At 36.4% G+C, this 14,506-nt stretch overlaps 2 protein-coding genes across 2 annotated transcripts; both read left to right on the plus strand.

Moving 5' to 3' along the window:
• Nucleotides 1–4,797: 4,797 nt before the first annotated feature.
• LOC121420575 lies at nt 4,798–6,939 on the plus strand. The gene is made up of 3 exons (XM_041615238.1): nt 4,798–5,040; nt 5,668–5,764; nt 6,812–6,939. Exons 1-3 carry the CDS (start codon nt 4,798–4,800, stop codon nt 6,937–6,939), a joined length of 468 nt encoding a protein of 155 aa, XP_041471172.1.
• Nucleotides 4,848–11,000, plus strand: LOC121420746. The gene is made up of 8 exons (XM_041615393.1): nt 4,848–5,040; nt 5,668–5,764; nt 6,812–7,158; nt 7,529–7,642; nt 8,666–8,728; nt 9,272–9,544; nt 10,174–10,437; nt 10,765–11,000. The coding sequence occupies exons 3-7, from the start codon at nt 7,071–7,073 to the stop codon at nt 10,434–10,436; spliced, it is 801 nt and encodes a 266-aa protein (XP_041471327.1). The 5' UTR covers nt 4,848–5,040; nt 5,668–5,764; nt 6,812–7,070; the 3' UTR covers nt 10,437; nt 10,765–11,000.
• Nucleotides 11,001–14,506: the final 3,506 nt, after the last annotated feature.

Consider the following 14,506-nt stretch of genomic DNA (forward strand, 5'->3'; position numbering starts at 1 on the left):
AAGCACAAAATACATATATTGTAGGTAATGGCAATGAAGATATATCTAGTTACGAAAATACTCAAGAAATAACGGAATTTATAAAGCAACTATCATGACTATTCTATACAAAAGAGCAACTACTGCGAGATTTTTTCATTCATTCATTTTATTTTTATTCATTTATTTATTTATTCATTCATTTTATTTATTGTTTATTTATTTATTTTATTTATCATTTATTTATTATTTTATTTTTTTTTTTTTTGGGGGGAGGCTAATTTGTCAAGAAATGAAAATTGGGTATATTACTAATCAATGTATCTACCGCCACCGCTATATCTAAGCGTAAAATCGTCAAAAAAAGTGCCATCAGAATTTAGGATTACCAATTTATGAAGTCGAAATTTCAATATGGTGTTGATGGCAGTTTAATGACATGAGAAGAGACCTTGGATTTCTTCAGTGGAGTTAGCGTTAAAAAGTCTATACTCAGTCGTTTAACCCTATCTAGGCCGGGGTATTTTGGGAGTTCCTATGGCCGGGGGGGGGCCTCCCAGGCCCCACCCTAAGATCTCGGCTGTCGACCGTGCGATCGCGCCGAAAATTGGCACGCGGGTTGCCTGGGACATAATCTACAAGATTGTATAGTAATTTATTTCATGCGAAATGTTATTAAGTGATTATGCTAATTTATGCGTAATTAGTATGTGAATTCATACTTTTTCTCTAACTCCCTAAATAAAGCTCCAAATGTACTAATTTTTGGTATACAAACTCTTTGTGGTGTTCATAACAATTGTACATGAAAAAAAAATTTGATATCAAATCGTTTTCTTATGTATTATATTGTTTTTTGCAATTTCTTATGTATTTCTTTGTTTTTTGACCTTTTGTTTTTCACTTTTTTTTCAATGAAATTTGTTGGGGACTCTTCTGTGATCATAAAAAGCATGAAATGAATACATTTAGACTAGTAAAACTAAAAATAATCATACATTTATGAATTTTGGTTGAAAACACAATTTGCATTGACTTTGTACACGAAATCACGTTTTTGAGCAATTTTCGGTCTGACATGCACTTACATAATGTTGTGTAATTTCGGGACCACATAGCCGGGTGACACAAAATTGGTCTCAAAAGTTGCGCAAGACTTGAAAATAAGAAGTCAGCGAGCGGCGCGGTCAAAAAATTTCGCACGGCGAAAATATCGCGCGATTTGTTGAGGGGGGGGGGGCCCCCCGGCCTAGATAGGGTTAAGATTAAGAAGAAATCTCAAGAGAAGAGGGGTACTTGCAAAAGGGAAGTTCTTTCATGCAAATAAAAAAGATTAAAATTAAAATAATCCTCGCACATAACTGTTAACAACCTGATGCAATGTTGATGAGTCTTAAGTAAACTTCGGAACACTTCTCAAATTCCGAGAAAAACAAATATCATTAATAGAGATTTTTAGGAGCAGTGAACGAGAACGACGTAGCAGTTGTCTGATCATTCGAGTCAACGTCGTCATCTGCCCTTTTTCACTACAGATGCGAATATATTTCACTCGACTTGTACGTGTACGTACGTCCACGTGTACGTCCTCGTGAAACAGCGCGATAACCAGCGGGTCATGACACGCAGCGGCTGCCCGACCCGAAAGATCAGGTGTACCATCGCCTTGCGACCCGGTCGGGTGCAACTTGTGCACACTTGCCCTTTCACTTGCTTTTATTCTTTTTTTACGCGAGTTAGGATATATATCGACATATATTTTGGATATCAGAAAGCAATTTCAAATATGATGAACATATTGCATCGTAAAACTTGCATTAAGTTTGTGAAAAGTCACTGAAAACTGTGTTCTAAAAAGGAAAGGTTGATCTTCATGCCGGGCTTGAACGGTTAAAATGACTTTACTAACGTGTACGTCCAATACGATTTTGGAGAACCGCAAAATGGATGTGGCGGGGTTTTCGATTCTGATAGTGGGCGTGTGTGAGGATCTGAGGCATATGGAACACCAAAAAATGACGTCATTAGTCGTCTATGTCGACGTGCATTTCTAAAAGCGCTAAATGACCAGGAGAGAACGATGACCATTTTCATAAAATGAACTATTATGGTGAATTTGCCCTCCAATGGTAACTACCATCGTAACATGACCCAGAGTCCAATCAAAATCAAGAATTCCATAGAAGTTGCCTTTTAATGCCAAAGCTACCGTAATGATAACCTTTATGCAACGGGCCCTAGTGTTTATTTTTGAACTAAATTAATACTGTCAATTATTGCAACTTACGTGTCCTTAGAAGAAACGTCACGATCAAATCTGGTTACACTTTTGTTAGTTTCCATCTTAAGATTATAACGAACAGCCTGGATATGCTCAATGGGATCCAACAAAATTGTCACCATATTTGATCGTGAATTATTTTTTTAAACGGTTAGTAATGTTAATAGTATGATACCGTCTACCTTTTAATATGTCCGTGTTGAATCCTTTGATCGGGACAGTATAGTATTATTTAGAAATACAGAGTATGAAGCGCTAAATTATCAATTTCATTAATATCATTGTTTTGATTATTATTATTGTTTTTGTTATTATTATCATTATTATTTTTCATTAATACTGTTATTATTATTATCATCATTATCATCATCATTATCATGTGTTATTATTAAAAAGGCTTTGTTAATAGATTTATTATTTGAAGAGGGAGCAACTCTTGTGAAATCGTAGATGTTTATGATTTTCTGTAAGTTGCCATATCATATAAATGATCATATTGCAGCAAAGAGTGTTTTTCAAATTATATGGATACTAGTGGAATGATAATTATTTCAAATAGCCAGCCCGATGAAAAGTGAATAATCTTACTAACATTATTATGTTTATAAGGATAGGTCACACTTTCAACATGGCAAAATCAAACAAAAAAATGAATTAAAAAAAAAACTCTTAACACTTCATGTTGGCGCTCTTAACTTTGGGTAATGTGCCAGCATTGAGATTTTGTTTTGTAATTACACATTTACCAAGAATGCTTGTCGCTTTTTCATTCATTTAAATGCATGATAAAATAGCAATAGCTATTTAATGCCTTGCTGCGGGGCGTAGGTGCCGTGGCCGGAGATCGGACCTCGGACTTTCCATGTACAGCCAGGCGCCTTAGACCACTCGGCCACGGCACCTTAATAATATCATCTTTATATTAGAGTGCGCCATCTAGTGCTGCATGAAATCACCATGTTACAATAGGGTAGCACTAGTCAGTGTAACAGGTGTTGACATTTTACTATAGTATGACGTCTTCTTTCTGGCCTTTTTCTACCCAGGCTGGAAGCCGAATGGCATTCGGGCCACAATCCTATTGCACTGATGTATGGGGCACAGTTACAATAGTAGGCCCACTCGCTCCCGAAGGAAGGGGGGGGGTGATTCGTTTTGTTCTTCTCCAGTTTTATTGTGATGGGACCAAGTAAGGATGTAACCAATAGCTGATAAAGCGTTACGATAGTCTATATCAGATATGGTTCTAGAAGATATCAAAACGAACCCATGCCTTCCTAAACGATATTTATATACTCTCGTCAAATAAAAAAGTTTGCGGTAATGTCCTTTCAAATGGATGAAATACATTCCAAAATACCTGGAAAGATAACACATATAGAATAGTGTACATATTAAACGAGTGTTCAATATGTTTTAACAATGGAAAAAATATGTGGCATTTGTATTCGGGATGCGTGTGAAATATGAAATACCTTACTGTTCCCCAAATCATGCGAGCGTCTGAGTCATAATCGTAAACGTGAACTGCTGCATTTCTTCGTGTTTATTTTTACGATGAAAGTCCAATTTGAACAAATGATATTAATGTAGCATAACTTCTATGAATACTAGTTTCGCTTTGGAGCTCTTTCCATTCAATAAATTCTTTGCAGAATGATCTAAATCTTATTGTCTCTCTCTCGGGATCGGTATTTCTAAGGGATTGTAGTTAGTCTGAACCGGGAAGTTTTGTATTTAAATCTAATTCAATCTAATCTTCAAGTCGGGAATTAAATATTGGGTTCCTTGAGCTGCTGCAATAGAACACACGTAAACAATGAGTTCGTCATTCGCTATCGGTAAGTGTAGTTTACAATTTGTTTTCTAGTGATAATAATCCCTTCATTTGTTCAAATTATACTATTGCAAGGTGCATTGGGAGTGTTCATTCGGAATACTCTATCACTGCCTGTTGAGACGTTAATCAAGCCACACGCTATACCAAGCCGAATTTTTGTTCCATTAATGCGACTAATGGGGAAAACTGAAGCAGTTATTTTTTTTTCCATACAGCTAGTATTTTTACTAAAAATACGAGTAGATTTACCCAGAATGGATATGTGCAATATTAAAGAGGAATTCTGACTAATAAATACATAGACTATCGCATCAAAATTTATTTATAGGCTGGCCGTACAGATCCTACTGAACTGTATATTTTGGGGCAAATAATTGTTAAATAAATAACATTGGAATTATAGAGCTCATGTATCCACCAATTACACCAGCTAAGATAGTCTACAAAATTTGGTGTGCAGAGCTTTATGAGGAATAACTGAATACCGGTACCCATTTACCTCAGCTGGGTTGAATGCAGCACAATGTAGGTAAATTTCTTGCTGAAAGAAATGACACGCCATGGCTGGGAATCGAACCCATGTCCCTCAGAGTAAAAGGCGAGAGTCATAACCACTAGACCACGACGTCCCCAATCACCACGACGCCATATTATTATCTTTGAATGTTTAATGTTGACAGCTATTCGTCTGACAGTAATGCTCAGCTGTTTGTCTGCCAGCTTATCGGAAACAACATCCGATGTATCCATTACCGTTGGTGGTACAGCCAGGATACCATGTCCGTTCGATGAGGGCGCTGTACGAAACATCTTCTGGTTCTACCATGATGCATCTGGACCCCGAAGGATTTTAAGTCTTGCTAAGTATGTTGAAGTAATACATGAACCCTATACAGACAGAGCTGGCTTGGATAAGGACAACTCAACATTGATTCTTCAGGTATCTATGGGGTCAAGTACTTTATAATGATTTCCGTTGAAACAATTATTTCAAGGATACATGAGGATAATGCACTGTTGACCAAGATACTCCTCCTTTTTAATGAGATGACGATTTTTCGAAAGTATTCCACATGAAACTAGATTTACACTTATGAAATATAGTCAAACAATTAATGGTATAGGACGTCGTGCCGTGAGTCTGTGCATACTTTTATTTAGGTGATTGTGACAATAATAGTAGTCACCAGGCGATTATAACTTTACACCTGGCAAACACATTCAATACTTGACATTGCCTCAGAATACACCTTTCCTCATCAAAGAATATAAAGACATCAAATAGTGTATAGGTATTACAATATGAAAAATGTTGGGGCAGCGGTGTTTATATGATTTTACCAAATTCTTTTGAAATTTCATGGTATCAGGAACGATGTAATGTTTCTTTTTTGTGGAATTTCGAAGAGGTTTATGTTTAATCTTTAGTTCATGTGTATATGCGCAAACAAGCTGCCCCCTCCCCAATTCAAAATCAATACAGACTATAGTTTGTACTATTTTTACTAGTGGGTTTGATTGGTCTAGATTGTAAGACTCTCGCATATATATATTTCTCACCTTTCAGGAAGTGACCATCGATGATCAAGGAACATATCGTTGCGAGGTTGACAGACCAGGGCAGCCGTCACTATTGAATATCACTACTACATTGAGTGTGTTTGGTAAGTATAACCATGATTCGAACATACAAACCTCCTACAGCAAGATGCGTTTTGGCATGTAGCAAATTTATATGACAGTATACAGTCATGAGAGTGATCCTCATACATTAGAATTGTTATAATAGTCCTAAAGCCGGATATACAGAGAACAACAATAGGGTTCTTGATGTATCATGGACATTCAATTTTTAGTTAAAAAATGTTTGTAAACATTATGTCAGAATTATGTAACACCTGATTGTCAGCTGATATTTCAAATGAACGAATGTTGTCGGAAGTAGGCTTACATATCGAGTAAAATATATTTTTGATGGACAGATATGAGACCATGTTGATCTAAAATTAAGCCTTAGCTTTCATGATCAAATTTGGTTTTAGTATCTTTGACATAATGCCGTTGTTCATTGGTTGTTTCTTTCAATAATTTGTTTATATTATAAAGAAAAGCAAACAAACTGAATGATCGGAGACCTAAGACGACAAGCGACAGGAGTAAGATTCACAAAATTATGAAAATCTTGTTACCACGCAGTCTTATCATTGAGATGGCAGCTCGAGCTAAAGCCTGGGTAATAATAGCAGCGCTTTGTATCCTCAGGCAAAAAGCGCTAAATAAATCCAGCTAATATTCTTATTATTAATAATATCATTATTATTTCCATTGTCCATAACTTGATATTCTGTTGGTATATAAAACAGCGACCAGACTTCTTCCAGAAATATAGGGTTATTGTTCTATATTCTATCCAATGGGTCCTCTTCTCATTGCTCACTTCTCTTTCTAATTCAAGACCTTCCGTGGGATAAGAGCTATTCCAAGCAATCTTGCCCTCTGTATCGTTTCAGAAGACACCTCGACTCCTAGAACAGCCAGAAAGCTTATTATTATTATTATCATCATCATTAGTATTATCATTGTTATTATAACGTTAGAGATTGCTGGTTCTGTGTCCATTTTTGTTAGTGTAACTATGCTTAAACATGACACATAAGAAACGCAAAAATGCCTTCTCTCATGTTTTTCTCATTGTTGTAAACATAACTCAGTCTTATCTCCAGGAACCCCTCCGGTGATTCGGCAGTGTCTCCAAGAACAGACAGACGGTTCACCCTGCACACTAACTAGTGAGGGACCTACCAACCTTACCTGTCAGTTAGCCAACGTATACCCGTAACCAATGTCTCACTTGGCTGGTACCAAGATGGTCGTGGTCCGTTGGGAGCGCCCTTATCGATATCTGGAACCAAAGAGGATGGTAGTATTAACCTACAAACCAATGTCGAAGCGTTCGAGACCGGGGAATGGATGTGCAAGGCATCGTATCTCTCTGCAGATGGCGTCGAAGAAACGTCTGCCTCTATTTCACTCACCGTACTAGACAAGAGTGATACAGGTCAGTCAGTGTATCCGATTTACCATTTTAAACTTCACCATGTTTTTTTTTTTCCATTTAGAAGCCTACGTACATGTACTTCATGCATTTCATAACATTAAGTGATACATTCGCAATCGAATTCACATTTATTTCAAGTCTGTTTTGAAGTTATCTCTGTGCATGGTCTATCTAAGTGGGATCAAGTTGTAAATATTCAACATGTAATTTCAAAATGGCCTTCCAAATAGTAAAACCAATAAAAATCAGTAGAAAAAAGTATCATTTTTTACAGGAAAGCAATATATCTCTAAATAACCTTGTTCGCCAGCATCAAAATGTAATTTCACTTTCAATGATATAACTTACTTATCATTGTTCCATTCCGTAGGTTCCCTGATTGATCCTGTGAAGATCGTGGTACCTATAGTCGTAGTGCTGGCTGTGATCGTAGTGATTGTAATCATTGCAATCGTGAGGAGAAGAAGGAATCGAAGACTTGAAGGTACCTTACAACTCGTTGTGTTCACTTGACTGTATCTTTTCTTTTATTCCACTTTACGGCTTCAAATTTTCACAGTATGAAGAAGAATATTGGACCTCTAGGGAGAACAGAGCCATTATATCAATAGCTCTGAATAGAGTGATCCATCCGTATATTTTTATGTGCATGTTTACATATTTATATTTAGTATCATATCTTTTGCAATGTATTTTATTGTGATTCTTATACGGTAAATAAAACCAAACCAAACCAATTGTTCTTTTAGATACTTATTTTTATTAATGTGGGGTTTTTTGAGACAAAATACCTATTTTGGCTATTTACAGAGAACTTAACCTGGCAACTTATTGGTGGTTTGGGAGTGGTAGGTCACAATTATTCTGAGTAGGGAATTTTCACTCAGCCATAGACAGAGGATTCAAGAAAAGAGTAAACATATTGTCAATTGCCTGCCAAATGACAAAAAAGGATTTATAAGACTCGGTCGAAAATTGGTCAACCAAACCGCAGTTTCATACTAGTTTCAGAGCTAAAGGAATGCATTATTTCAATAATCAAGGGCTAGATCGTTCTTTGATTCACAAAATTACGAGAATTTGACATTACATTTATTCTATTCTCGAATATTGAGTAAGTCAAATAGCAATAAATCAATACTATGGAGTTCGGCCCCACGAAATTAAATAATTCTATCACAACGCACACAATTATACCAGTCCTTGAAGTGAACTAAAAAAAAGTATAGGCCTGGTACCTTTTATATCAATTTGCCGTTTAGGAGAATCTGTTTTACGTCAGGACGGACCTGAAGAATAGACGCAGACGTCGTATTTCAGAATTTCACAATCAATCTAACTGTGTCATCATTTAAGTAAAATGATGATGGCGCCAGGGATAACTCATAACAATCCTTAATTTTTGTTGGAGTGATAAAGTATGAACAAATGTGCGTATTTATCATATGACCCATGGAATTTCATGAAACCGAAACATGTTTTAACTCTCTCTTTTTTTTTAATACAGCTAATGGACAGTACGGAGAGATAAAACCAGCTGAAAAGGTAGAGCTTGGTGACAAACTTTACGGTAGGACAATTGGCCTCATTTTTTTTCTTTTTCAATAACATCTTGTCGTAAATATACATAGTTTATTCATACTAAAGTGATTCACTTCGGCCAACACGACATTGGAAATGTCGACCTGCCTTAGGAAGAACACATTATTTGCTGCCATCTGACTTTGTGGATGTATTAAGTGCTGTATAAAAAGCGGTATATTATACGTATCATTAGTATTCAAATGAACACTTAAACATGTCAGCTATAATTCTTAGATTGGAAACAATTTTCAGTTTATTTGGTTGTAAGGAAAAGAAATTATAATCAATTATGATCTTAACAATGAACATTTTGCAAAAATGAGAACACTATCTTTACGCAGTAGATTTTTTTCTTCAAAATATTGTTAAAGTAGTCGACGAGGGGTGTTAACATACACTATGAAAGGGGGTGTTGAATACATTATGCATTATTCTTTCGAAATGATAAGGAAAACAATAACTCTAAATACTTAGCATAACGAACACTGCAATGTTTTCGGCTTTCTTTTGGCACTGAATCTGAATTCAGGTAGCATCGATGATGGAATACTGGCCAACATCGCCGAGGAAGTGACGGACGAAAGCGACCTGTCGAAGCTTGGTCGACATCTTGGGATTCGACAGTTCAAGTTGAATCAAATACTCAAGGAGAACGAACAGGCCAAAGACGTCTTCCCCGCCACATCCATGCTGTTCACCTGGAAGGAGAAAACACCCCCAGCCAAGCAAGTCCCCAAGATGGTAAAGGCTCTGGAACAGTCGGATATGGAGAACCTGATAACGGAATACTTTCCAAACGAAGGTGAGAAGTAAAAATAGGCGACTCCAAGATTTACTGGTTTTAACTTACCTCTTACAGTTTGATACACACATTTTGTTATTTACTCCTATATTTCTTTGGTTCAATTTATATGATTCAGGTAAAGTCGAAAGAAAATGATTTTTCCTAACTTGAACAGCAATTAGAGATAACGTCACTTTATTTTAGGAGCAAGTCTGGGGACGTCGCATTCAAGGCAATGGTATTTTGAGCTCCCATTATGAAAAGGGAATTTAATATTTAGACTCGAAGTGCGAGTGGTTTAGACTAGTAAATATATTTCTTGTTTCTCAAGAGCACCAAGAGTCAATGTATAATGTTCGTAAAAAAACTAGCCAAAACGCATATAAACTTTTTACCGCTCAAAACGAAATTTTTAATTGGTCCCAGATTATGATGAATTTAACCAGTTCTTCTAGTCTTGGCTGAAAACCTCGGTGATGCGGAACATGCTTGATTATTTCTCTGCCTTCTCCCGTTAATTCATTCCTGTTCCCACCCCTAATTCAGATGGGTCAAAAACTATTACCATCGAATCCATGATTGTAAATAATATACATTGTCCACCATTAATTGTCCCCAACCTATCATTAATTGCCCTTAACTTTCAGCTGGAGTTACAGATAAGAGATTGTTTGAGCTAGCCGACAACATCCTAGATGCAGGGGCCATCGAACAGCTTGGCATCAACTTTGGCTTCAGGCAGTTCAAGGTTAACCAGTACCTCAACATGAACAAAGACCGTGGTGACCGTTCAGGGACTTTGGCAATGCTCCTGGAATGGAGGAAGAAGACACCTAGGACAGCCCAGATACGGGATCTAGTAGACGCCCTCAAGAACGCTGGTGCTGATGGTTCATTTAACAACAATTGAGGTAGTAGTCCTAACTGGACTTTTTTTAAAAAAAGAGTGATAATGTGAAAGATAACTATAGTAACAATACTAACAATGAAACGATTGGTGCACATATTAAGGAAAATTGCGTACAATCATGTATACTGTATAATAAAGATGTTAATGCAAAAACTTATGTGGATTCCAGTCGAAATAAAGTGTTGTGCTATACACTAATTTTCACAATTATATCAGAAATTCAAAACACTGGAATTAACATTCACAATCGCCATCCATTTGAGAAGATAAAATCGCTGTATTGCAAACACACCTTTGATGTTATTCTTTCCTATTATTTTTCTATCAGACCACTGAATGCCCACCTTTATCTGGTGTAAGGCAAGGTTGCCCCTCGGTGACTTCTTTCAACTGCGAAATATCTACCAAGAAAGGACAGCGCATCATTTCGTACAGATATTGCAAAGTGGAAGGCTGGGAAGTCTTTGTAAAATATCAAGCGGCTTGATGACATTGTAAATGAGAACTGTGCTTAAACGAGAATTTTTTTGTTCTGTCAGTGGGGGTTCCTATGCTCCAGTACTGTGTACTATAAATTATATTTGAATTAAACAACCGACATCGACTGTAAACTACGGCATGAATAATGAAAATTCAAGAACGAATAGGCGTGTTTCAACCCCCCCCCCTTGAACTATATTTGTGTATTTGTTTTCAAAGAACCGTTTTATTTAGGATCACATTGCTTTCGAGGTATAATCGAGAAATTACATTATTAAAATTGATGCATACTGTATAAAGAACCATAAACTGGTTGAACCTTGTGTGAGTCAAGATCATCGTGGATGTTGATTATTGCTCTTTCAATCTTGTCAATCCAACCAAAAAAGAAAAGAAAAAAACGTTATTAAACGAATAGGTTATTATGGCTTAATATTGAGTACCTAAAAAAATATTAATCACGTCAAATTATTATGGAGAATTATTACTGAGTAACTAAAGAATTGCCAAATGGCTGAAAATTATATTTTAAATTTGCAAAATCTGTACAAAACAAATGTGCTTAAAATATTTTACAATCGGAACTAAAAGATTTCCTTGACCTTTTGGTGATCATGATAAATAACAGTATGCAGTAATTTTTTTTAAGTTTTATTAAGACACATTGTTGTATTTCTAAACATGCATGGTTCCTTTGAACAGTGTCATGCACAGATTGGATGATTTGATATTTAAAAATGAGAGGCAATCACGCTAAACGTCACATAAAATGAAACTACAAAGTAGTCTCGACATTGCCAACAATGTTGGGAGGATGGTGTGACATTATATGATAACCCTCTGTTTGCTTGTGGAAAGGAAATTAACTTTACATTCGCAAGACAATACCACTTGGGAACAAGAGAGACTCTTGAGTGACGTTCTAGTCTCTCTTACGTTTCAGTAGTTCCTTTCAGGTCAAGTCCACCCCAGCTAAATGTTGATTTGAATAAATAGAGAAAAATCAAACTAGCAAAACACTGAAATTTCCATCAAAATCGGATTTAAAATAAGTTATGCCATTTTAAAGTTTCGCTTATCTTTCACAAAAAAGTGATACCTGTATGCACAACTCAGTGACATGCAAATGAGTCAGGAGATGATGTCCATCACTCACTTTTTCTTTTTTTTTGTTTGAATTATACAATATTTAATTCTTGACAGATATTACCATAGGGGCCGACTTGACTGAATCATATAGTATTAAACAATACTAATATGACATGTTCAGGGAGGGATTGATCGCTGTTTCACTTGACAACGAGAAGAAAATTAGAATATTTTATATTTCATATAATAAAATACAAAGGAAATAGTGAATGGATGACGTCATCAGTTTCCTCATTTGCATGCCAACCAGGATGTGCATATAACTGTTTTGTGAATTTAAGCAGAACTTTTGAACGTCATAACTTTCTTATTTTACATCCGATTTTGATGATATTTCAAATTTCAAATCCCCCTCCCTTTTCTAAAGAATCTAGAAGTCCAAAAACAACAATAGTTCAATACATCTTTGAATAATTGGGATGGTAATATTATTAACACAATTTCCATTATTGAACAATTTTGAGGTTAATCTTTCTCATTCCCTTCTTCTTCTCCATCTCCCCCTCTCTATCCATTTTCATTTTTCCTGATATATTCTTTCTCTTCTCTAGCTCTTTTTCTCTCTATGTGGAATGTTCACTATATCTTTAGTAATGCAATTATTGCCCTTATGTCATAATTCACATGTTTTTGTTACAATGCTGGATATAAATATAATGTATCACAAATGTTTATTGTCAGTCATAAGTGTTCTCTTTATTTCAGTAAACACATACCGAAATGTTATATCTGGAGGTAAACATCTATTGCCCTATTATTTTTAAGTGCTTTACAAAAAAACATAATCAAACTTACATTTCAATCCTAACAAGAATTAAGTCTACTAAAGTTCCATGTAATAATAGAAATCGATCATATTTACCCACAATTACAATCAATACTTAATAATACTGAATAAATTAGGACAAGAAGAGGTGTGTTTTGAGGGGAGATTTGAAGGATTCAAGAGAGATTTATTGACGAATATGTAGCAGTGGCGCAACAGACGGGGGGGGGCATGGGGGCACAACCTGCCCCCCCCCCCCCCGACGGATTTCACCGGGACCAATAAAGAGAAAGGGAGATGGAAAGAAAGGGAAACGGAAAGGAAAGGATGAAAAGGGAAAATGGAAAAAATGAAAAATCTATCACATGATTAGAATTTAATTTCAATAGGCAATTTTTTCCCAGCTCGCTTTGATCGCTGGAGACTTTTTACAGCTTTTCTCACATTGCTATGTTTTTCCCCTTCAAAATACTTGGTTCATTACGCAACTGTGTTCGCTCCCATTCTTTCTTACCTTGTTAACTTAAGTTTAGAGCAGTCGCATGTCCCGTCCTCTCTGAAATGCGCTCATGTTACACCACTGTTAAAGAAACCCTCTCTTGATCCCGATTCTCTCCAAAATTACCGACCGGTTTCTAACTTACCCTTCCTCTTCAAAGTCCTTGAAAGGATTGCTTTCTCTAGTCTTGCTGAATACTTTCACGACAATAATATGTTCGACCCATTTCAATCTGCCTACAGACCCCACCACAGTGTGGAAATCCTTCTTGTGAGCACCTCAAATCATATCCTCCAAGAGATGGACCGAGGGCGTGTGACTGCTTAACTCTTACTCGATCTATCCTTCACTTTCGACACAGTAAACCATACTTATGCTGAATAATTTAAGTTCGTTTGGTGTCAGAGGTGAAGCATTCAAATGGTTTGAATCCTATCTTTCTTCCCATTCACATATTGTATGTATAAATGGCTGTCAATCAGCTGTTTCACCTCTGACCCATGGCGTACCGCAGGGTTCTGTGGGCGGACCGACCCTTTTCTCAATTTACATGATTGGATTGCGGCAAGTGATGCTCCGTCACGGAATTGACTACCGTATTTACGCTGACGACATTCAAATTATTATTTCTTTTGACTCAACTCAGCAAGCAGCTGATTATGCTATTCATCGTCTTCAATTATGTATGATTGATGTTCACGACTGGATGCAAACCCATTCTTTGAAACTAAACTTGGTTAAGTGTGAATTTCTTTTGTTTGGCTCTAAAGTGCAGCTCAACAAAATTGATGTCAATTCCTTTTCATTTTCTGGCCACACAATTCATTTGTCTCAAACTTGCCGTAATCTTGGAGTAAATTTTGATTCACACATGACGATGTCTTCCCAAATTTCAAATATCTGCAAATCAGTTCGGTATCATCTTCGCAATCTAGGATTTATCCGGAAATATTTATCTAAGTCCGCGACCGAAAAGATAGTACATGCCTTGATTTCCTCCCGCCTTGATTTTTGTAATGCCCTTTTGTTTAATTTACCGCTCGCATTGTCACTTTTTAAAGTAAACGCTCACATATCACCCCCATCTTATGTTCGCTGCACTGGCTCCCTATAAAAAACCGGATTATCTTTAAGATTTTGTTACTTGCCTTTCATAGTATTCGTGGATCAGCACCA

Source organism: Lytechinus variegatus, chromosome 8 (genome assembly GCF_018143015.1).
Source record: "Lytechinus variegatus isolate NC3 chromosome 8, Lvar_3.0, whole genome shotgun sequence".
Classification (NCBI taxonomy): Eukaryota; Metazoa; Echinodermata; class Echinoidea; order Temnopleuroida; family Toxopneustidae; genus Lytechinus; species Lytechinus variegatus.

Coding starts and splice junctions, on each gene's coding strand:
- LOC121420575 (XM_041615238.1), top strand. CDS start 4,798: ATGCTCAGCTGTTTGTCTGCCAGCTTATCGGAAACAACATCCGATGTA. Junction 5,041..5,667: donor ACTCAACATTGATTCTTCAG/GTATCTATGGGG, acceptor CTCACCTTTCAG/GAAGTGACCATCGATGATCA. Junction 5,765..6,811: donor TACTACATTGAGTGTGTTTG/GTAAGTATAACC, acceptor AACATAACTCAG/TCTTATCTCCAGGAACCCCT.
- LOC121420746 (XM_041615393.1), top strand. CDS start 7,071: ATGTGCAAGGCATCGTATCTCTCTGCAGATGGCGTCGAAGAAACGTCT. Junction 7,643..8,665: donor AAGGAATCGAAGACTTGAAG/GTACCTTACAAC, acceptor TTTTTAATACAG/CTAATGGACAGTACGGAGAG. Junction 8,729..9,271: donor GCTTGGTGACAAACTTTACG/GTAGGACAATTG, acceptor ATCTGAATTCAG/GTAGCATCGATGATGGAATA.